General features: G+C 44.7%; 1 protein-coding gene across 7 annotated transcripts in view; it reads left to right on the forward strand.

Moving 5' to 3' along the window:
• Positions 1-22,796, forward strand: part of LOC135899217 (hepatocyte growth factor receptor-like) — a 204,556-nt gene that overhangs the window by 162,545 nt on the left and 19,215 nt on the right. For all 7 annotated transcript variants that reach the window (XM_065428476.1, XM_070538374.1, XM_070538371.1 and 4 more), the window contains 6 exons: positions 977-1,125; positions 3,322-3,457; positions 5,153-5,289; positions 17,572-17,763; positions 18,351-18,465; positions 20,974-21,243. In XM_065428476.1, coding sequence (XP_065284548.1) covers positions 977-1,125; positions 3,322-3,457; positions 5,153-5,289; positions 17,572-17,763; positions 18,351-18,465; positions 20,974-21,243 — 999 coding nt within the window. The remainder of the gene's footprint in view (positions 1-976; positions 1,126-3,321; positions 3,458-5,152; positions 5,290-17,571; positions 17,764-18,350; positions 18,466-20,973; positions 21,244-22,796) is intronic.

Genomic DNA, 22,796 nt, shown 5'->3' on the forward strand with positions numbered 1-22,796 from the left:
CAGCACCGCCTCGCCATGGCTGCATCAATATTTCACCACGCAGCCCGAAGTAGGAGAAGAAACGGCCATCGCTTTGCCCTATACGCGGCTACCAATGCACACTGCATCATCAGCGATTCAAAAAAGGGCATTCGTAACTACACAAGAGGACTGAGAGTGCCCCAAGCGCAGAAGATACTCTCTGGCACCCCTCCCTCAAGGCAACGCCGTGTCCAGATCATCTTGGCCTCTGGTCAATCGGGTCTGGCTGGAAACGAAGCCACCCACGATGCCGCCCGAGCTCTCGCACACAGGGCGCATCATTCTTCTCCTGCGTCTTCCGATCCCGACCAGCCCTCTGTTCTGCATCGCGGTCACGCGCGGGAACGAATGGTCACGTTCAGAGAAATTCTGCTGCACTACCGCGGAGAGTGGTTACGCTAGCCCCCACCACACAAAGCACTGAATAAATCTCAATCCACCACTTGGCGACTCCTTGAGACACGAACTTTGCCGAGCCCCGTGCTTCACAACTGAATTTACCCCGATGCATACTCCCCACTCTGCAAAGTGTGCGACGCACGCGCTGACATCGATCATATTATCTGGCCATGCCCCAGAGCCTCACCCACCAACACCCCTCCCCCCCCTCCCGCTCTCACACGCGCATCATAACTATGACCGAGCAGTGGGAGACATTGCTGCTCAGCTTGGACACAGAGGAACAGCTCTGGGCAGCCCGGATGGCCGAAGACGCCGCCAGAAACCAAGGACTGGCCGCCGTCTGAGGAAGGGGGGGATTGGGGGTTAGTCTCCCGATCCCCGCCACCCATGAACCCCATCAAGGACATAATAAAGTTTTATCTCTCTCTCTGTGACTAGCGAGCATGCTGCGTAAAATAGCCTACGTCAACATCTTCTTTCTAAACAGCGTGAAACCAGACAAAACACACAAGAAACAATGTGTTATCAAGTGATCTTCCATCTCCCAATGCAGGTGAGTCCAAAGAAAGGTCCGACTGCGGGAGGCACCATGCTCAAGATCGAAGGCGACAATTTCGCTTCCGTTAATAATAAGTCCGAGAAGAGCGGCAACGTTACTGTTGGTGGTCAGTTGTGCGAAGTCATCAAGTGGTCTACGCGGCGGTGAGTATACGCTATCGACGTGTGTTTAAATAAGTTACGCAATCTGATAAAAGCACAGTTTCTTTTTCAAGTGGGCGTTTTTGCCTTTATGTGTAGCTCGATAACCGTTTTGCCAATAATGAAAACATCGCCATTTTATGGAGCTCTAACACTGGTCTCTGTGTTTAGCCATTTAGTAGTTAGAACTTTTTTCTAATGGGTCTACTCTTTGAGTCATAACTGAGAGAATGAAAGTCCGCGAAGTATGGTGGTTACTTCAGGTTTCTACATGGGTAGCTGGGGTTCTGCACTCGAAATTGTGTGACCCGTCGTGGTTGTTTAATGGCTTTGGCGGGGTGCTGCTAAGAACGAGGTCGCGGGAGCGAATCCCGGCCTTGGCGGCCGCATTTCGATGGGGGCGACATGCAAGAAGGCCGTGCACAGGGTGCAGGTTGAACGATGTCAGGTGCTCTAAAAATCCGGCATGCTTCATAATCAGATCGTGGTTTTGGCACATATAACCGCAGAATGTATTTTTGTATTCTTAATTTAATTCTAATGAGTCTATGTGAGGATTAATTACTTGACAGCCGCGACCTTCTCTAATCGTTCTTGTTTTCATACGCTTTCACTTTCTCAAATCACATCGCGTACTTGTCGATTTAGCTTTATTTGTCCTTGAATCATAAGAATCACACAAAAAATACCATCTGAACTCTGAACATCTGAACTACTTTGCACGAATAAATTCTGTCAATAGATACATTCATAGGAAATATAATTTCATCCGCTCGCTAATATATTTTTCACCAAATGTGCTCTTTAAATTGCCTTCGCCTCAGAAACAAATGTTATCGGATTTCGCAGGGCACGTAACCCTCTTTATTATAGTTCAAAATTGATAAGAAGGACAGTACTGGTAATAACTAGTCACATTAACCGAGCTTCTAAAGCCCAGCCAGGAGTCCTGTTTTCTCCTTCTATGGTCGACAATTTCAGCACGCAGATATTTGGCCCTAAGATTCATGAAGTGGAAAAATTCTCTGCGGGCGGAGCAAATCGTAGTGTTCATGCCAAGGTTCTTCAACACCTAAAGATGTCTTTCACGTAGCGTGAAGTGCGCTATACTGTAGTTTTGTTTTATCTTTCGTCGTAAAGTCACAACAACGTAGTTAAATAGGAAGAGAAATCTATCCATTAGCGCTTAATCGCCATATCGTTTCTTGCATTTATTAAATGCGAAGCATTTCTTAGCGAACATTTGACACTTTTACAGTATCTGTCTAGCGGCCGACATCTGGGTGCTCTCATGGTCTTTTCGCTGACTTGGTATGTACAAAAATTGGTATAGTATGACAAGAGCGTATGGCAAATATAAATGATAGGTCATGACAAGAATGTCATGAGATGTGTGTCTTGCAGGTCATGTAACAGCCGGCTACGTCTTAATGCTCTCATAGTGGTTTCGGTAACTTGGTAGGCTCCCCGCACACGACTTCGCATAACATCGATTCCCACAGGGCATGGAATCTGCCGCCTTTTTTGTTTATTCCGATTTCACTTTTTAAGGAAGTAGCTTTCTTTGGCTGTCACCCATTTATGGGCTGGTCGGTGGTCGGACTCTGGAAAACGCTCGTTCGTTCGTTCTGTTAGGTTTCAATGACAGTCATCGTTGATGGTTTCTTCACACTTTTCCTTATTATTTCTGCATTTACTTATTATTTCTACGTGTCCTTAGTATTTCTACATTTCTACTTTAAATGAGAACCAGCGAATAACTTCTCCTCTTTGCTTGTTGACTTCTTACAGTTGTTACTAATAAATGTCGAGTCCAGTTCCCACAATTCATTTTGAGCAAGAATGATCCACCGCTGGTTTTCAAGCGTGTGGTGCATGTGATGCCATGTCAGACTTACGTGGTAACATTACAATTTCCATAGCAGTCATTGAACTAGGAGAGGGACGCGGAATAGGGCATCGCAGCCGCAATCGCGGCATTACACGGAGTATGAATTTCCCTTTATACATATTATGCTGTAAGTATACGCTCCTTCATATCTGATGCAATTGCTAAACGTTTTCTACTCGACAAGTACGTGGGCATATCCCAGTGTACGCAAGCTAGACTGAATCTGATGGGAACATTGGCGCCACTGTTAGTATATTCTTGCATCTTTTCATTAACACAAACGTTGATAAATATTCCATTTCTTGCAGCATCCAATGCAAAACACCACCTGCACGCAATGACTCGATAGTAGACATTATTATATACGTAAATGACGTGGCCAGCAGTGAGCTGAGGAAATACGATCCCTTGGATCATGTCATTCCTTCCGGCTTCGAATATAAGGTACGTGATAGTTTCTGTTACACATATCCATGCATGCATATGCGCATTTTTCTTGTGGCACTCGTATGCGTCACTGTTTCTTGGGTTTACACAAGGAGAAACAACAATTTTTTTTCATCAAATTAGACAAGCGCACTGTAGCGTCAATTAAACAGATTCGTTACAAAGTAGCGGAGAACCATTAGTGGGAGATTGTTCGATGGGCAGTGGTAACGGACAAAATTTTCAAATCTAGCGCGAGGCAATAGCATATAGCTGATTCAGGCAAGGTGGACACATTATTCAGCTTGTCACCGGCTTGACAGAAGAATGAACTCTGACACATGTTCCTGGGAGAGAAACCCTGTAAACGATTTTTCAGACTCAATATTTGGTGGCTCCTGTTTGTAACAAAGTCACGATGGAAGAATCGCATGCTCGGTAGTTCGGGCTGCCTGGTTTAAACGAAAAACAAGAACATCTGGTGGTCTATGTAGGCGCCGCTGATTGAGTGTAATTAAGCCACCAGCGCAAGTTTTATCAACAACCATTGCCAGTGAAATAACAGCAACTCGAAAGGAATCGACCCGGCTCGTTCCTGAATGCGTTCAAAGACATCGGAACAACTGAAATCATGACTTTTACATTGAGACCGCACTGATCCATACTTTAGAATAAATTATTATTTTCATTAGAGTTCCGGAAGTGTTCTTGAAGCTTTGAATGAACAATTCGCCACATTAGCGCACCAACGTTCAATGGATGAAAATCGCTGAATTATAGGCGCCCTTTATTTATGAGTCCTAATCAAATTATCTAAAAGGCAATCCACAAACGCTCTGTTACGCTTTTGTATGAAGGCAGATTCCTTATGCATCAATTAACACATTGCAATTTACATTGCAATCTGCAATACGCTCGCAGTAGTGTTGCTAATGATATGGAGCGCAGGGACCAGATGAAGCTCATAGGCAGCATTCTACCTTAAGTCTCCAACTGCCCCATGCACATAGTGTTCTATAAAAACCATTGCTCAAAACAAATGAAATGCAAAAGAAAGAAAAAAATAATATTAGCTTTACAGAATTCGTAGATATTATGTCCGGCGAGAGCCAACATATGGTAACCCTACTGGTCACTGCTGACTGGCTATTCAGGTTGCCAGAGACTGATCAGGTCACGAAATCGTTTTCTGTCTATGGTGCAAATGATGTCATTTGAAAAATAAAAAAGGCACATACTATTCTTGAACAACCTTGTGTGGTGAATTTATGCGTGTACGTTCGTATACGTAGAGGCTGTAACGTGAGGCCTGCAGTCACATTTGCATTTTTCTTTGTCCCAAATAGTTCCTATATTTGAGAAATAACGTTTACCTTCGGACAATATCTCATGGTAATTTATATTCTGTAGAGTGCAGCGAGCTTTGAAATTATCAACCAAGATTGCTTAATAACGCACCATATCTGTGCTAAAATTCAGCGACATGATTTGTTCCAAAAGTAAACAAGCGCAGACTTTATACAATTTACTCGGGTTTACCAGATTTTCCCGGTTCTACTCGAAAATAAAGTTAGAAAAGTTAGAGCCGTACTTATGAAAGTGCAGAGCCAGGGGAGGTTGTGTGACGTAAAATATTATTTCGCTCCCATAGTGAGTAAAAACATTTTTTTTCTTGTAAAGTGAGTAAAAGTATCTTGTTGCTGTTGTTGCTAGGACGCAAGATTGACAGACATATTTCCGAATCACGGGCCGTTGGCCGGTGGAACGTCTGTCGTCCTTCGTGGCACGCACCTCGACTCTGGGTCCAAAATAAAGGTGAAAATCGGTACGAAAGAATGCAAACTGAAAGGGTGAGTTGAAATTATACCAGACGTTTCTTTCCGTACAAAGTTTAATACAAAAATGATGCAACGAAATGTTACTGTTGTCTAACGAATATATGAGTCTGCGAATATTCTGAACTTTTGAATAGCGAATCGAATATCGTTCTATTTGATTCGATTATTGGATTTTTATTTGAGGCAGATTTCAAGTTCGAAGTCATTGCATGTGGAGATCTCCCTGTCTATTTTGTCCGTCTCGATAAGGCTTCGACCATTTCTATTTCCAGGATCTTCCTTTTTGTCTCTACAAGCAAGCCGATTTCTTTAAGCTTACCAATGCTTTGTCGCGTATCCAAAAGAAGCTGATCATTTTTATTCCTGATCTCCTGAAGCCGCAGGCGTATGGCATTCTGCCTAACCTGTCGCTCGATATCATGGTCTTCAATCTTTTTACCTCCGAAATAAGGGCAATGCACGTGGTTTCTGTCATCGCCAATACTGCTGTCGCGGCACCGGCTGTTCCAAGAGCAAGGACTCCATGATGACTCACGCTGCGACGACAGCTCAGTATACCGGCCTCGCGAACATTGGAGTCACCGTCATGAGAAAAGCGCATCTGATGGGCAGACACGCAGATGGGCTTCGAGGACTAGGCCGGCAGAATCGCTCTTTGGAATAAGACTCGCCATCCCGGCCTGGCGAGCCTCGAAGCCGTCGTTGTTAGAGCGGTTTGACATGTGAGCATTTGATGTTCTATTCGCTTGGAGAACTAGGCCTATATCACGGATGTCGCCGAAGAAACTCGCCGTCTTTGCCTTGTGAGCATCGACCTGATCGCCAATTCAAAATCTGGTGGATGGGCAGACATACCGTTGGCTGTGCTTCGCGTGTGTTCATGCTCACCCCAGCCTTGCGAACCTGAGGTGATTGTGCTGAATGGCAAGGACAGGCACGAATGATGCGAACGGAAAGTGCTCCCGCCTCACGAGCCTCTGGACGGCGCCTGCAGCCGCGTCTGTAAATAGGCCAGTAGCCTCGCTCTCAGTCCCAGCCACAGTCGCAGCGCCAAGTTTCATAAAAAAAAAATTATGGGGTTTCACGTGCCAAAACCACTTTCTGATTATGAGGCATGCCGTAGTGGAGGACTCCGGAAATTTCGACCACCTGGGGTTCTTTAATCTGCACCTATATCTAAGTACACGGCTGTTTTCGCATTTCGCCCCCATCGAAATGCGGTCGCCGTGGGCGGGATTCGATCCCGCGACCTCGTGCTCAGCCACCCAACACCATAGCCACTGAGCAACCACGGCGGGTGCCGAGTTTCATGACACCTAATGTAGGAAACCGACACGTACACCATGGCTCGTTGTTTGGTTGGTTTCTTGCTTGTTTACCATATCATGACGCGTACCCACTACGGGGGATAGCCAAGAAGCCGGCAGGTAATTCGGTAGGGGAGAGAAAACTAAAGAGAAGTATATGTCAGGGTAAAATTATACAAAGCGATAAAGCAGACAAATTAACGTTAAAGGCATATTAAGGCGAAAGCCTTAAGTGGCTCATTCCCCCGATGGTCTTGAAGAAGCACGTTGTCCGGTCCAGTGGTACAACATCTATCATCATCAGCAATGGCACATACCCCTCTGAGCAAGCAAAAAATGCCATGACCCATCCCTCTCGTAATGCAGAGGCTTCAATAGAAGGATTCAGAAAAGTGAAGCGTAGAGTGTATACATTCATTAGAAGAAGTATTTTAATGATTGGAAAATGTAGAGAGGTCGGCCGGATAATGGAGCATCTGGCCTGCTACTCTACGAATCACGCATACAATGTACAGAAACGCGGCATTGGGTCGAGTACTACAAACAAAAAAGAACACGTGAACTCAATGGTTCATACCCCTGTAAGGCTGAGGCTATAAGCGCCCAGAAAAGTGAAGCGAACAGTGCATACATTCTTTGAAATCACCCACACACAGAACAGCATGCGCCTCAATCCTCTGCTAAGAAGATGCAACGTAAAGTCGAAGAGAAACGTCGTCGGCGCTAGTCTGACTTCGCTATACGAGCACGTGAAGGCGCAGCTAAGCGTCAAAAACGAGCCGAAGAAGCCGAACTGCGAAGCAGAAACGTGGCGATGCGAGGCGGTGCGTTACCACGTGTGCAGCAGGCTTTCGCGTTCACGTGTTACAGGAGTGTAACCCTCTGTAGAACTTTTTTTTCCCGTTATAGGGAGACGGGTGCTTTATAAAAGGATAGCAAATTTGAGAAGAAGAAATTGCAATCAGTTCAAATCTGAATTTTGTGAAATATGAAATATTCAATCAGTAATTTAAACAAGAACTCTCCTTGTGTCACAAAGGAACTCACAGACTGTCATGCATACGCTCCTGTGGCTCAAACCCGACGTCGATGACCCAAATGAGAGATTATTTTCAGTGTTTGCAGCAATGCCTAATTTTTACAATGTAATTTAGATGCAGTCCGTCGAGGGTATAGTAATAAAGAAATCACAGTTTCGCCATACGGGTAAAGCAATGAATGCGATAGCAACATGTTGCACGAAGTGCAACACTCGTAACTGTATTGGCAATACGAATTGAAGTAAACGTAAGCTAAGCAAAAACGAGCTGTCGTGCTAAATGCCATCGAATCATGCCATCGGGAAAGTTCATCTATGTCGATTAATAAAAGCCAACGTCTTTCTTAGTGAATTTGCCGCCACTTTTCTGTATCCGGAGTGTTTCAAACCTCTTTCGTGTGCTGATCCCGGAGGTATTGCACAGTCGTGCCAATGGAATTACTTATATTCCGTTACTGCTGCGCACTTTGAATCATAAAGTCGGAGAAGATTTAAGATGAAAGGCACGTATGTGCTGCCGGTGTTTTATTTCATGACATTTCTTTGTGGGCTGCCATTCTCAAAAGTCTGCGGAATAATGTTGTCAAGAATGTAAAACATGGTATGAGCAACTTTAGCGAGAGGATGATGTGGCAATACATACCCGCATATACTATATGTAATATAGCAGAGGGTGGCATATAGCATGCACATACCTAAATAAATGCGGAACCTCACGGCGACGGCAACGCCGACAAGAAAGATTTGCTTGGATTGTCCGTGCAATTGCTCTTGCAATAATAAAATGATAATTTGTTTCAGGTGTTTCGCAGACATGGCATAGAAGGGACAGCATCAGACCAGACCTTTGTGAATAAAAATTTTATGATGAAACATGGTATCATAATTTTCTGAAGGAAATTTCTAACTTACGCGTGGGATACCATTGATTGTCCCAAACGAAAAGGAAATAATTTTGGTATGTTACTTGGAATGTCTGTTTTCCAGAGCATTTTAAAAGAGAAAATTTGGTAAATCTAGCAGTGGTGGTATAAGTGGGCAGAATAGACATGACTAGTCCATCTAGGGACGTACGCGCCAGTATGTCGGCCTTTTCATTTAGAAACAAATCACGGTGACCTGGTACTCATATCAAGCGCATGAGAAGTGAAGTCGAAAGGATTGATGTTTCTAGTACACTCAAAACTGCACTGTCTGAGCTGGAGGTGTGTGCTGTGCACACTGCAAGAAATCGGTCACTATTAGAGCGGTCTAAAAGTTACAGAAAGTTTTCTAAGTGATAAAGTACTTGCTAATAACTCTTCCTCAAATATGAGTGTTTTTCAGGAAGTCAAAACGAATGACCAGGACAGCGCCTCAGAAAAAAATGTCTACACCCGCTTTCTCTTCACACATTGATGCATGTGTTGTTATTACATTGTTCATTTTCAGTTGCAATAAATGATCTTGTGATAGGCCACCTAAATGTCTAGTGGGCAAGAATTAAGCATTGGAAGCAAATATATCATCATATTCAATCTTCATAGCATCATCGGGCTTTTTGAAGGGGAATGATCTCTCCTAGTGGAACTTTATTGCTTCTATAAAGGCTGAAATTCGGGCGAGATTGCGAGAATGCATAATTGACTTGAATCGGAAAGAAACACGAGGACAGATGAAGGAAGACCAGGCAGGATGAACACTATCATCTGTTCCCGCTTTCTTTTGGGTTTCAAGTATTGATTGTTGTCCAAAAATTGTAGTTGTAGTTCAAATATTGATTGTAGTTGTGCTTGCATAAAAAAACCTGCGGATCGTGCAGACGAGTCGACATTTTGTCAGGGAACGCATATTTTTCCTTGTTAAGTATAAAGTGTAATCGTCTTAGTGAAGATTCGTAAGTGTTTAAGTAGTTCTTCACTGTGACAATGAGGAATCTGCAAACAAGTGTGAACAATGTGGCTTCTTGATATATTACATTATTAGCAAAAAATTTCGGCAAGCCAAGACAAAACCGCAGAGCATCTTGCTCTAGAATAACTAGGGGGTTAATTTTGTGTGCTAGCCCACTAGAGAACAGGAATCACTTAAATCCCAATATGGGTTGAACACATGTACGATAAATCGTAATGAGTGTGTCCTTACATAGCCTAGATCGGCGTTGAACGAGTTTGCAAATCATGGAAACAGCACCCGCTTCCTTATACGTAGCATGTTCGATGTGGTTGCGCCAGATAAGGTTTGAATCGTACATAATGTCTAGGTATTTAGTGAAGTCACGCGGAAGCATTATTTCTTTACGGTATTGGACAGAGAGATTAACACGTGCACTTAAAGGAAGTGCAATCGAGGCACTATTGCTAAGAAAGAGACAGAAAGGCAGCAAAAAGGCGAAAGGCAGGGAGGTCAATCAGACGTGCCTCCGGTTTGTTACCCTACACCGGGGGAAGGGAAAGGGGAACAGAAAGAAGAAAGCGGGATAGAAGGAATACTATGTGTGCACGCAACAAAGCGCCTTGAAATCAGTCAAGTTCAAGCAAGTGCGCCGCCGATACATTAAGAGGCCATCGTTCTGCTGTCTGAAGCTAATCTTGGTGCTTCCCCATAGCTGGCGATGCACATTGAAGTCACCTGTGAAGACGAATGAGCCGGTGGGCGTCAGCAGTACGTTGTAGTGCGTGGCTGTATATTGTTAAGCTAACCCCAACCTTGTTGACTTCAGTGCGAATAGAATGATGTGGGTGAGCCATGAAGCCTACTCAAGACTTGCAAGTACTGAATTGAGAGCATCAAGCACTTGCATTGCACTTCGCGCTGATGAAGTGTGCAGGTATTCAACAGCATTGGAAAAGTATTCAGAGACCGGGGCATTACAACCCCTTACCGGTCTTCTTCGGGCAGTTTGACAGGAACCCGCGCGGTGCACTCTACAGCGGTGCGCAGCTGTACCACTTGACGTGGCTCCGGCTCCGGCTGTGACTTCGGCTGTGGCATTGGCTGCGACTTCGGTAGATACTTCCGCTGTGACTCTGTAAACTCTGGCTGTGGCTTTAATATTGCGGACCAAGTTGTATTGGTCTGTGCCATGACCTTGTCAGGTTTAGATTCGATTTCGCCGGGCCTAGGGAGCAAAAGAGGAGGTGTCGTCGGATGGGCGTACTCTTTACAGAGGCATCAGCATACTTTGAAGTCCGACGGCGCCGGGAGCGTCGCTTTCTAATGGCCGCAACAGCTTTCCGACGAGACGAACTGTCTCTCGCCATCTGCTTCATGACTGCCTTTTCTTTCATTTTGGGGCAGTCCTTCGAGGAAGCGTAATGGGACCCAAGGCAATTTGTGTATTTGAGAACCATGGCTGCACAGGAGTTTGCAGCGTAAGCAAAGTCTCGTGTTCTCGCACATGGCCCTCACGTGTCCCAGCCTCATACTATTGTGTTATTGGAGTGGCCGTGGGATAAATGGTCACACAGGGTGCCTAAAGTGGCCCACCTTGACGTGCGAAGGGAGGGTCTCGCCCTTTGAAATTATTTTCACACAGCGGGATGTGCCGAGGTGATGGCCATGGGTTATAGCGACGCCATCAGTGGCAGGCTGCACCAGAATCGGCAAGTTAGCACTGGAAACGGTAGCGTCCACGTCGTAGATGGCACCAGTAGTGGAACCACAGTCCAGGGGCGTTTACTGACATACGAAGATCCTCAAACCAGTGTTTAAGTGCTGACAAAATATGATTGTAGCTTTTTATGTAATGAGGGAATAGTACTCGCTGACGCAAAGAATGCAACTTCGTCTACAGAAATACACACTTCAACGTTATGACACAATTTAATTGAACGCATTAGAATATTAAACAAAGTAGGAAAAAACTGAACCCTGTGGAACTCCTCTGGACTAATTATATTTTGACGTCTAAACGCACGGCTTGGGAGCAATGGAATTTTTTATCTCTCAGATATTCATAAATGAACTTTGTAATATATTTGTAATAGAGGGAAGGAATGACGCTGGGGGAAGGGAGAAAGGGAAGCGAGAGAAGGGAGAGAGAAGGTGTAGATACGTGTACGGGCAGCACTTTAGTTAAAGCCGCTCGCGCAAACCAGAAGTTCTGAGAAAGCATAAAAGTGCCTTCACTGCCTTCTGAGCCGATGATCGGTTGGGACGGTGCTCTAGTAACGTCTGTTCACTCAGAGGACGATCATCTAATTTCCTCGATGTGTTGGACAAAGATTGTCTTTGTGCTTGAAATTTAGGACGGTGGCACAATAAGTGGTCAGTGTTCTCCTCGCATCCACAAACAACACATGCAGGACTATCAGCCATTCCAATTAATGCTCAGTAGGCATTCGTGAAGGCAACTCCAAGCCATAACCGACACAGAAGAGACGCTTCACGCCGGTGTAGACCCGCTGGAGGGCTCAGTTAAAGTGGCAGGTTTAGTCTGTGCAGTCTCGTCCACCTTGTACGTACGGTATTCCACTCGGCTAAGGAAATCGTGCGTGCTAAAATGCCAAGTTGTCTCACAGCGTCGGTCCTTGAGAGAGGAATGGGGACGCAGCTGTCTTCTTGGTATGATGTCCGAGCTGCCTTATCGACGTCATTTCCTATGATGCCGCAATGAGCTGGTATCCATTAGAAAGAGATATGACCTTTTTCTCCTAAGTGATGGACAAGTTCCATGATTTCTCACGTGAGCTGATCCTGAGCTGCATGTCGGAGAAACGACTGCACACTTTGCAAGGCTGGCCTTGAATCGCAGAAGTCTGCCTATTTTCTAGGACTTTCAGCATTTATCACATGAAGCGCGTCGCGGAGAGCCGCGACCTCTGCAGCTGTAGACGTAGTGACATGGGAAGTCTTGAACCGCTGGGTTATTCTAATTGTTGGTATAACTACAGCGCCACCCGAACTGGTTGATGTGGTTGATTCATCAGTGTAGACGTGTGTGCAGTCACTGTCTTTCTCGTACAAGCGAAGTAAAGTTAGTTGCTTAAGCGCAGATGATGACATGTCTGACTATTTCTGAACTCCTGGTAGTGTAAGGATTACTTGAGTACGGTGCATACACCATGGAGGAATGGAAGGCCTTGCGGTAGGTGTGTAACCTGACCTCATAGAGGCACGGTGCGCGAAGACAGTCGCACTGAATGCCCTGTGGGGCCTATATACTGGCAGACTTGCGAGATGATGTGTAGGGGTCCGGGGGAAGTGTCTTGTGTGCACACGCATTGTTTCAATGCTAATGTGCGTTCTAATAGTGGAATCTTGAGCGACTGCAATAACTTCAGTCGTTGACGCATCCGTGGTACACAAAGGCACATCTTGAGGGCTTGGGCTTGGATGCTTTGAATTATATTCAGGTTAGTTCTGCAGGTGTTCGACATGATCAGTAGGCTGTACCGCAGGAATCCAATAAAGAGGACCCTGTACAGTTCCAGCATGGATTGTATCGGCACTCCCCAGGTCTTTCCTGCAAGAAACTTGAACATATGGCAAATTCCTGTCAGGCGTTTTCTCACATAATTCACATGAGGTGTCCAAGAGAGATTTTGCTCAATGGCCACCCCCAAAAACGTGCGACTGGTGCTGTACGAGATCAGTTGTCTGTCGATAGATATCCCGCATGGAGACATCAATTTCCTGATAAACGACACCACTGCCCACTTTTCGTATGATATATGAAGTCCTTGTTTTCGAAGGTAGGATGATGTTAAAGTGGCTGCCTTCTGAAGCCTCGCGCGAAGCTGCAGTCGCGTCACACCCGACGTCCAAATGCAAATGTCGTCGGCATAGATGGAGAGCCTAACAGTGCATGGCAGGATGTCGGCAAGGCCAATGAGTGTTAGACTGAAGAACGTTGGGCTCAGTACTCCGCCCTGACGCCCCCCACGGTTACTGTAATGCGGGGAGGTCGGGCCATCCGCGGTAAGTATGAAAAATGATCTCTTCTGTAGATAGCTACTTATCCAAAAATAGACTTTGCCACTAAATCCTAGTGCCTCTAAGGCGTTGAAAATCGCTTCGCGCGTTACGTTATCGTACGCTCCTTTAACATCCAGAAACAGGGCAGCAGATAATCTTTTGCTGGCCCTCTGGTGCTCGACGCACGTCAACAAGTCGATAACGTTGTCTATGAAAGAATGGCCATGACTGAAACAGGCCACTGCATCTGGATATACCTGGTAATGTTCGAGGTGCCATTCTAGCCGTGCTAGAACCATCCTCTCCATTAGTTTTCCAATGGAAGTGGCAAGCGCAATTGGTCAGTATGATGCAAAGTCTACAGGTAACTTTCCAGGCTTGAATAGTGGAATTAGGCGACTGGTCTTCCATTCCTGGGGAACCATGCCTGTCTGCCAGGAGCTGTTGAACAAGAGCAGGAGCACTTTCCGAGCCTCTTCGCCAAGAATACATAGGGCACGGTAAGTTATACCGTCGGGTCCTGGTGAAGATGAATGCTTGCACAAGGCCCGTGCAGCTTCGAGTTCCTCCATGGAGAAAGGACGGTCCAATCGGTGAGTGGTGGAGCGTAGATGTTCCAGCGGAAGTAGTTACGCCAGAAATCCTCCTGCAGAAAGCTTCCGCGGCGTCATTCTCGCTGCATTGTTGGTGAAGGGCCAAAGATTTAAAGGGTGGCGCTGCTAAGGGGTTCCACGGAGACCACGAACAGTTCTCCATATGTGAGACAAAGGTTTTCGTGGATCCAAAGACTCGCAGAATGACTTCCATCTTTTAGATGCGAGTTTGTCCATGCGCCGCTGAATTTTCTTTTGAGTTCTTCTGGCCAACCTCAAGTCATGTACAGACTTCGTGCGCCTGTATCTCCGCTCTTCACGGCGACGAATTGCACGAAGCTTCTCTGGCTCAATGTCGCAATCGGTGCGTGTATATGTTCTCGGAAGCATTAAAATCTCGGTGGGCATTAAAATCTCGAGTAATCACCAAAGGCTGTGGAGTCGCTGTCGTGATTCGCCGTAATCGCTCGCAGTCCAGCCGACTTGAGGGCGATATGTAGGCCCCAACTAATGTGAAAGTGAGCTTGCCTTTTTTCACTGTCCGACATGCGTACTGGTTTTCTTGGTCAGGTGACACTGGATGATGGACAAGCGTAAGATCACTTCGTATGAATACGATGATCTTGCTGCATTCTCCGTGGGTGGCGGAATGAAAACATTCATACCTGGACAATCTGATGTTATCTGATAGGGGCTCGCCGATGACGATGACTGGGAACTTATTTATGAACACAAACTGTCGAAATGCGTTCATACGTGACTTAAGTCCTCTGGCGTTCCACTGAAATATCGGCGCGTTCCGGACTTCGTCACGAAATGACGGCTTCTGGAGATCCATGATTTTAACCAAGAGCTGCTAGTACTTGACGCAAAGTGTCTAGCACCTGTAGCACGTTTTGCGCAGATGAAGATTTCATGTTGGTAAGTATAACGCGAATGGCATTCATGAGCGACCGCAGGATGTTGATGACCTGGAAGTCATCAGCCAGCGTAGCTTCAAAAGTTTCCGAAGCCGTCGAAGTCGGTGCGGTTTGAGCTAACTTAGCAGAAAGTTGTGCCCTCGGTAGCTCAAGCCATTCTACAGGGCGGGCGAGCCTCTCCGCTTTGTTTGCTTTCCTTATATCTGTGTTGGTGGCGCTGTGCAGTGATGCGGCAGTCGTTCTGACGGTAGCTGGCGTGTTCCCATCTGCAGTTGCGGAATTTCGTGAACGTTTTTGGTGTCGATGCCGACGTCGCCGAACAGCGGCAGCAGCCTCTCGGTGCGTTGAATTGTCCAGCGCTATTCGTTTTAGGATCGCGAATTCCTTCCGAACTTGCCGGAAATCCTTTGATGAGGCCTTTTGAGGACCACTGCAGTTAGGGCACTTTAGAACATGTGTGGTGCAGGCGTCTTCTGAATGGGATTCAGAGCACCGCGGGGACACGACGTTGTTCACGCAGACACCCTTTACGTGGCCAGTTTCGGAACACTTGTAGCACTGGAGGGGCTTCGGTATGAGTGGTCATACAAGATGGCGGACATGTCCTTCTTTGACGTGGGATGGAAGGCTGTCTCCTCCATACAAAATCTTCACATGACGTGTGTTTCCCAGTCTGGAAATCCTTGTAATGAAAGTTCCTTCTGTCGTTGGCTTTATCAGTGTTGACAAGTCGTCATTAGGGATGGCAACGTCGACGTCATAAATTACTCCCCCAGTACCATCGCCACCTGTAGGGATCATTGATCGCACCTTTACATTGTCGATCTCAGTTGTATTACGTAGGTCTTGTAGGACGCTGCGATGTAAGACATCAACGGCTAGGACATTTTTCCGCGAGTTTATTCGCACACCTTTATTCTCATTTGGCGCGATTCTCTCGAGTAATGAAGAGAGGACCTGCCTGTTGAGGAGCCGCAAATTGGTTGCCGGGTCCACGTGCATAAAGAGCACAGTGTGCGGCCAGCGCAGCGGTGCACTATTCATGGTAGAAGCACTTGGCGACGAATATGCCTACAGTAGTCTTCTTTTTGCTGATCTGCTCATCACGACCTGGAAGTCATCGTCCGACGAGTTGTAGCTGTCCGAACATATCTCAGTGGCCTCGTTGTCTTTATTGCTTGACGCACTTCCACGTTTCCTGGGCGCTAGCCGACTTGACGGCTGCACATCAGAACAGTCCTCGGAGATCTCTTCATCCATTGCCGCAAGCCGGGAGCGGCAGCTCCATTAAATGCAGGGAAACAAAGCGAAAAAGCGGAGACAAAAGTACAAGCGTTCTATCAAAGAATCACTTCAGATCACACCAAGAACAGCATGGGGCAAATTGCGTGTACTTACTAATTGAATTAAATGAATGATAAATTAATGAAAATAAAAGTTCATAAAAAAAAACAACTGGCCGCAGGTGGAACACAAACCCATGTCTTCGCATTACGCATGCGATGCTCTTACCAATAGAGCAACTGCGTCGTCGTTTTGCCATCGAATTTCGGGTATTTATGTTTCACTACTAGACTAATACTGGGAGTATTACCCAGCGCCACACCTCACGGCCTTGACGGCGGATGTGGAACATCCTTTTTTTGTCACAGGCGTCACGTGTACATGATCGTTATGGGTTAATAAACCCACACGTGCCTCCTGAAGGCATCGATGCTGTCGGATTCTAGGCCTCACAATGCACTGAACAAAAAAAAAAAAGATAAAATTGGGCCCTCGGTTTCCTTTCTTCTCGTTCATTAGCTATATCAAGAACCATGAACGCTGCATGATATTGCCTGTGTCGAGTAAGCTTGATGCCTGTCAACCAGATCAACGTGCACGCACAAAGTCAAGCATTGAGACCTAAATTCCATTTGACACGGGCTCAGTAATGTGTTGCGTTAAAAGCTTCATTACACAGACGCATACTACCCTTTTATTAGTTTCGTAATATTAAACGTTAGTGAAATGGACCCTATCTTGTCCGTTTGCGATCACCACTCCATGTTCTTTAAGCAGGGGGATAAACCAACCCTACAATCTGGGGAAATTCATCGGTTCTTAGCGGAATAGTTGACGATATTAAGGAGGTCCTGTAGGAGAAGGCTAACTGATATTTTTGAACATGCTGGTTTTTATACCATCTGGACCTGGAGCCGGAGCAGTTGGCAGTCGCCCAAAGTGCACAAGCATGTCTGTCCCGACATTCCTCCTCTATTGCCACTTAATTCTGATTGACGATGATATCTGTGCGCGGGACGCGGTGGTCGTCGTTTTTTGTTTTCAACACACGCTATGTACCAACCGGTTCGAGCAGTTTGAATGCCTTCTTGATATAACGCCACCGTGAGACGGAGATCTGTAGACCAGACAAAATTCTCGCTGCGGACCGGATTAAGAAAATTTTCGCCGCCGATAACTATCCGTGTAAACGATTCTATTTACTGTACTCTACTTGCTCTATGAAACATATTACTTGGGCCGGCATTTTCCAGGATCAATGAGACGTCTGTGGAGTGCCTTTCAAGTCCCGTGAATAGCAGCTTTGTGGGCCAGAGTCTGCAACTCAGAGTCACCACAGATAATACCGAGGTGCTTTTTACCTCGAAAAACAATCTGGGCTCCACATTCACCTACAAGCCGCACCCGGTGATCGACGGCATCCTACCAGTCGAAGCGTCTGTCAGGTAGGCCGATCATCGGCAGCAACAAACGCTCAATACCAAAACTTGTGCATTTACAGTTCCAGTGCTAAGAAGGTGACAAACTTTGGAAGCCAAAGCTGGATACTGGCAGAGATTAATTTTGGAGACATAATAGCGCTTCACATATGTAAACTGTAATTTATTCTGTATTTCCGAAGGACATTTCAAGAGAGAAAACTTCCCCATTTACTGAACCTGCCCCTAAATTTTTACCAGTCGCAGGTCTTTGTTGGGTGTTTTTTAGCACTTTGATACGCCTGTATATATGGCCGTTTTTGCCATGATTATTATCGATAATCAGGACAGAACGTGCATATTGCTGCGTACGGAGTAGCAATATTGGTGATAAACTCAGTGGGAGGCTGGAAGATTGCAAACTTGATTGAATGATGGAAATATTGACAGAATTCGGGAATCGTGCTCCGGATATTAAGCATGCTTTCGTAAAAAGAAATGCTTGCATAAGGGTTTTCAGAAAATGAAGCAATAATATCGTCAGATTTGAAATTGTAGTTGCGCTCTAAAAACTATACGCAGTTTTATATAGCATATATTCTAAATACTTTCAGCGAAGACCCAAGAATTAATGTGACGGGCACCAACTTGGACAGTGTCGCTAAGCCCACCATGGTCACTCAGGTGTCATCTGCGAGAAATTCCTACGTACCCCAAGGGATAGAAAAGGTAAGAAATTATCGTGGCAGTAAGCGCGGTGTCTTATAGAAGCTACAGCAGCTATCATGCGGTCTTGTATCTGCCGATTCATTATATGCGCACTTCTCGCCATGAAATGGAATAAAATTCGTCTGTATTTGAAACAGACATTACCCTCGGAAAGCACTGAAATCCCAGCAGAGCACACGTCGTATTCTACGACAAAAGAAGCTCTTTTGTGACCACTAACCACCATCGCGTCGATTATGCAGTGGGAAATCCATAACTGCTAAGATTTTCTCTCAAAATACACAGGCCTTGGTCCTTAAATACTGTAGAAGGAAAAACAAGGATAGCTCTCACGAATTTCGAAAGCATTAATAAGCACGGAGAGAGTGTCTCAGCAAGAATGTGTGTGTATGAACGACGTGTTTATATATTATTATTTTCTGGTCCCACTTGATGAGAGAATTTCACATTGAAGGACAATACGCGTTTAGAGCACAAAAAATTAGGAAGTTACGTAGAGTTCAACATCGAGGTCATTGGCAGCCGTACTATGTGCGGCAGTAGTAAGTAAGAAAGCCAGTGAACATGAGGATATTAGTCTAGGATCGGTTTCCACGCACAGTGCAAACGAGCTTTATAAACATGTTCCAAATAGGTTAAAGCTATTTCTCCAGCACGACGTTAGACAATGCGGGGGTGTGCAACAGCTTGCTAATATTCAAATGAAGGAAAGCGAAATTTATATGGCATAACTAATTGTCCTCGTGACATATCTCGCTTTCAGTGCAAGTGGGACACTAGATATGAGGTAGAAGCACACAGAAAAAGCCTTAACTAGGCGACCTGTGCTCGCATACTTAATGTAAGGCTTTTTAATGCAAATCGATCTCGCATTCTCCCGCAGCGCAATAGCCCTTGCTGCTATATCGTCATCGGCACACTCGCGTCAAACACGTTGTTTCCCGAATTACACAAATAGGTAGGTACATCTGGTAGCGCTTTGATGAACTCGAAACAGTGGTGAACAGTCAGCGCACCTGCAAAATATTTCGCGTCACACTGACACCCACAGCGCATGGGACCTGCATATTTTTTTTTTCAAAACCGCAAGGGTCTTTCTGCGGCGATGGTCAAAACCATCCGCAAAGGCCGGCGTAAAGTGGTGTTTTTAAGTGTCAATCAAGGAATTGTCAGCGATGCAGCTTGCGCCGAAGGTTTGCTTTGAAGAGTGATTATCAATAATTACAATATAAAGGTTCGCTCGAAGAGACTACTACTTGGCGCGGCTTACCTTAACCGCTAACCAAGAAATTTTCGTTTCTCAGGCCACGTTTCAGTGGCTCGACGTTGTAGGGCAGCTATAAGCAGAAATTGACAAATATTCTGTGGATATCCTGTGTAGCCGTTTAGACTAAAACCAATTTTGTGTCGTTTCCGATGAGTGCATTCGCGCTGTACCATTCCTTTTTACTACTTGAAAGGGACAAACGTGCGTTTCTGTGCAAAGCTCGAATATAGTGAAGCGTTTGCTAAGACTTTGCGAAGCGTTCGCATAGCCCATATGACGTTCCCAAGGGTGTCATAACTCCCTAACACAGCTTCGTTATCTGTGATGAATGAGTTGATATCTGCCAAAGCTTTTTACGCGTACATAGAAATTAGTCGTTCACGTCGGGACAGGAAGTGTGTCGACTCATCTTCCTCTATTGCCAGTTGTCAACAATAATATTTTCTATCCTTGAAAGTGTCATGCGTGTTCACCCATCCTCCTTACACTCGTTCGTGGATCTCCACAATATGCGAAAGTCACTCGCAGCCTAATTTAACGGCTACACTGATATCCTTTGAAAGCAACGCTCACATTACTTAAAGGCCCGCAAACGCTGCAACCACGCAGCTTTAGGCAGTGCCCGAACGAGTTATATCCACTTAATAAGCTAAACAAAATTCACTGTTGTTAAAGCAACTGCTCGAAGCAAAATCTCGTGAAATCAAACACATATGTGTCCATTTTATTCATTTACGTTGAATTGATTCGTTTAAAGTTAAGAAACCCATATCTTACGCTAGCCATAAATGCACTCCAGTTTTCGCAGCCCCATTAAGATAAATTGGAAGAAAACTACTGACATTTAAAATAAAGCATCAGGTGTTTTCTTAGAATTTTCCAGCCACGATGGCTTTATTTGACTAACCAATCCTTATTTTCCTAGAAGTCTCGTACTAATTTTTCAAAGATTTCTGAATATTCAAAGATTTCTGAGTAAAAAAGCTAGAGAAAGCTAGCTTTCTTTCTTTCTTTCTTTATTGATTTATTTAAGACAATGAACAGATTGTCTTAGGGGACACGGCTAAAGGCAAAACATTTGCCTGACTCAGGGCTCAGGGCGACCTCTCTTCTTTTCAGTCAATATTTTTTTTTCGCTACGCTGCTTTTCTGGCTGGCTTTGTGGAAACACCTTGTATATTTCCATACTGCCTGCGGATACTGCTAGATCTAGCACAAAGATTGTCCATCTTGACTTGCAGGCCTGTATGGTCGCTGACGGTGGCCAGGAGATGACGTGCATCGGCCCGTTGTTGACAGAGTTCTCAGTGCTCAGCTCAGCAGATTTGCAAGCGCACGACAAGCCCATCGTAGCGCATATCACATTCAAGATGGATGGACTGCTGCTGCCACTGCCAATGAATGGCAAGCCCGCACATTTCACATTTACCTATCGTTTGGAACTGTGCGTCGCCCGCTTCCCCGATGAAGGAATTGCAGTTGACTTTTGGCACCCTGTGGTGGAAATAAGGGTTAGTGAACAAGTCACACCATTTGATGTACTTTGATTTTTCTCTGCGACAGTGCCTTATTCCTACAGAATGGCTTAGCGAGTAACAGAAGTTCCAAAAGCGTCATTCTTACACTTTCGTCTTCTACATAACATTGAGAAAAAATATTCTTTGTTATTTGACATCAATGATAACTTTTCATACAGAAATGAGTATTTAAGCTAAAATTTGTTATCTTAAATTCGGTAAAGTTAGTCAGTAATTCCTCCCTGAATAGCATACCTAAAGTACCCAAGTTAAAGTGCCCAGTACGCTGATATTAAGAAACGCTAAGCTTCAAACAGAAATACCTCACCAAGAATTTGTCGGAAACGATGAACTTAATAACTTTCATTTATATAAACTGTAGTGAGTAAAGACACAAATACTTTGCTGTCTCACTAAACAAATTACATTTGTGTGAAGCTTGATTACTTTGAGAGCAGATGTTCGTATTTTCACAGGATAATAGCGATTATTGTTTATAGGGCATGAAGCTATGCCTATCTTAAAGCCACGCATAAGTGCATAAAATCATATGGCTGACATTTGAAAATGTAGGCTAAGAAGTTTGCATGGATATGATAAAATTTGCTGCGGGAAATCACTGTAATTGAAGACGTCAAAGAGGAAACGGAGTCAGAGATATGTTTCTTGGGCTCCCAACAGAAAATGGCATGCAAATAATTATACAGAGTTAGTTCCGAGAGCACTAAATATTAGGGGACCTCCTGTCAAAGCTAGGTAATAGGCCGTATAACAGGTAAAACAGCATTACAATGGCTGTGAAGCTAGTCATTCTATAAATAAATCAAGAAATATGGCAAACATACGCTAAAAATTTAAACATTGAATAATATTTAAAAATATATAAGAAACATAATATTTCATTAAACAGCAAAAGAATTCTTTTTTGTATGTATCAATGTATCAAGTTATGAGCAGTGTGACAAAATTGTAGAGTGGTCCAAATTAATAAAGCGGAAAGCTATGGCTCATGTCGACCATAATTCGTCTGTACTACATGTGCTAAAGCTTTCCCATTTGACGCAAGCCTGGTAGTGTTAGTGTTACGAAGAACAATTGTGTAAAATGCGTTTGATAGTGCTAGAAGATGCACTGTTGTGAATTGGAAAGTTCAGCCGGCGACATGTAAACAGCGAGAAAAATAAAAAATATATTACATTGGTGAAGCAACGAAGAGGCAATGAACTGAACGTTAGTATTTTAATCACTGGGCCTTGTGGATACTGTATAGGAAATAGGTTAGAAAGATAAGCGTTGCCCCATGTGGTGATGGAACAGTTAGTGTGGCTGTGGATAAAGGTGTAGTAGAGCGTAAATGAAGTCCCAGTATTAAAATAGCGACATGCGTGAGTGATGAGTAATTGAAATGTCGAATTGAAAGAAGTATTTAGTTCCGCATTTTTGATACACTCTGCTATTATTAAACTAAGAGTGGTTCATCACTAATTCCATAAAAAACAATTAGTGTACTCATTGCAATTAGCTCGGGTTTGATTAAGCGTATACCA

The sequence above is a fragment of the Dermacentor albipictus genome, chromosome 5, assembly GCF_038994185.2.
Source record: "Dermacentor albipictus isolate Rhodes 1998 colony chromosome 5, USDA_Dalb.pri_finalv2, whole genome shotgun sequence".
NCBI classification, from domain to species: Eukaryota; Metazoa; Arthropoda; class Arachnida; order Ixodida; family Ixodidae; genus Dermacentor; species Dermacentor albipictus.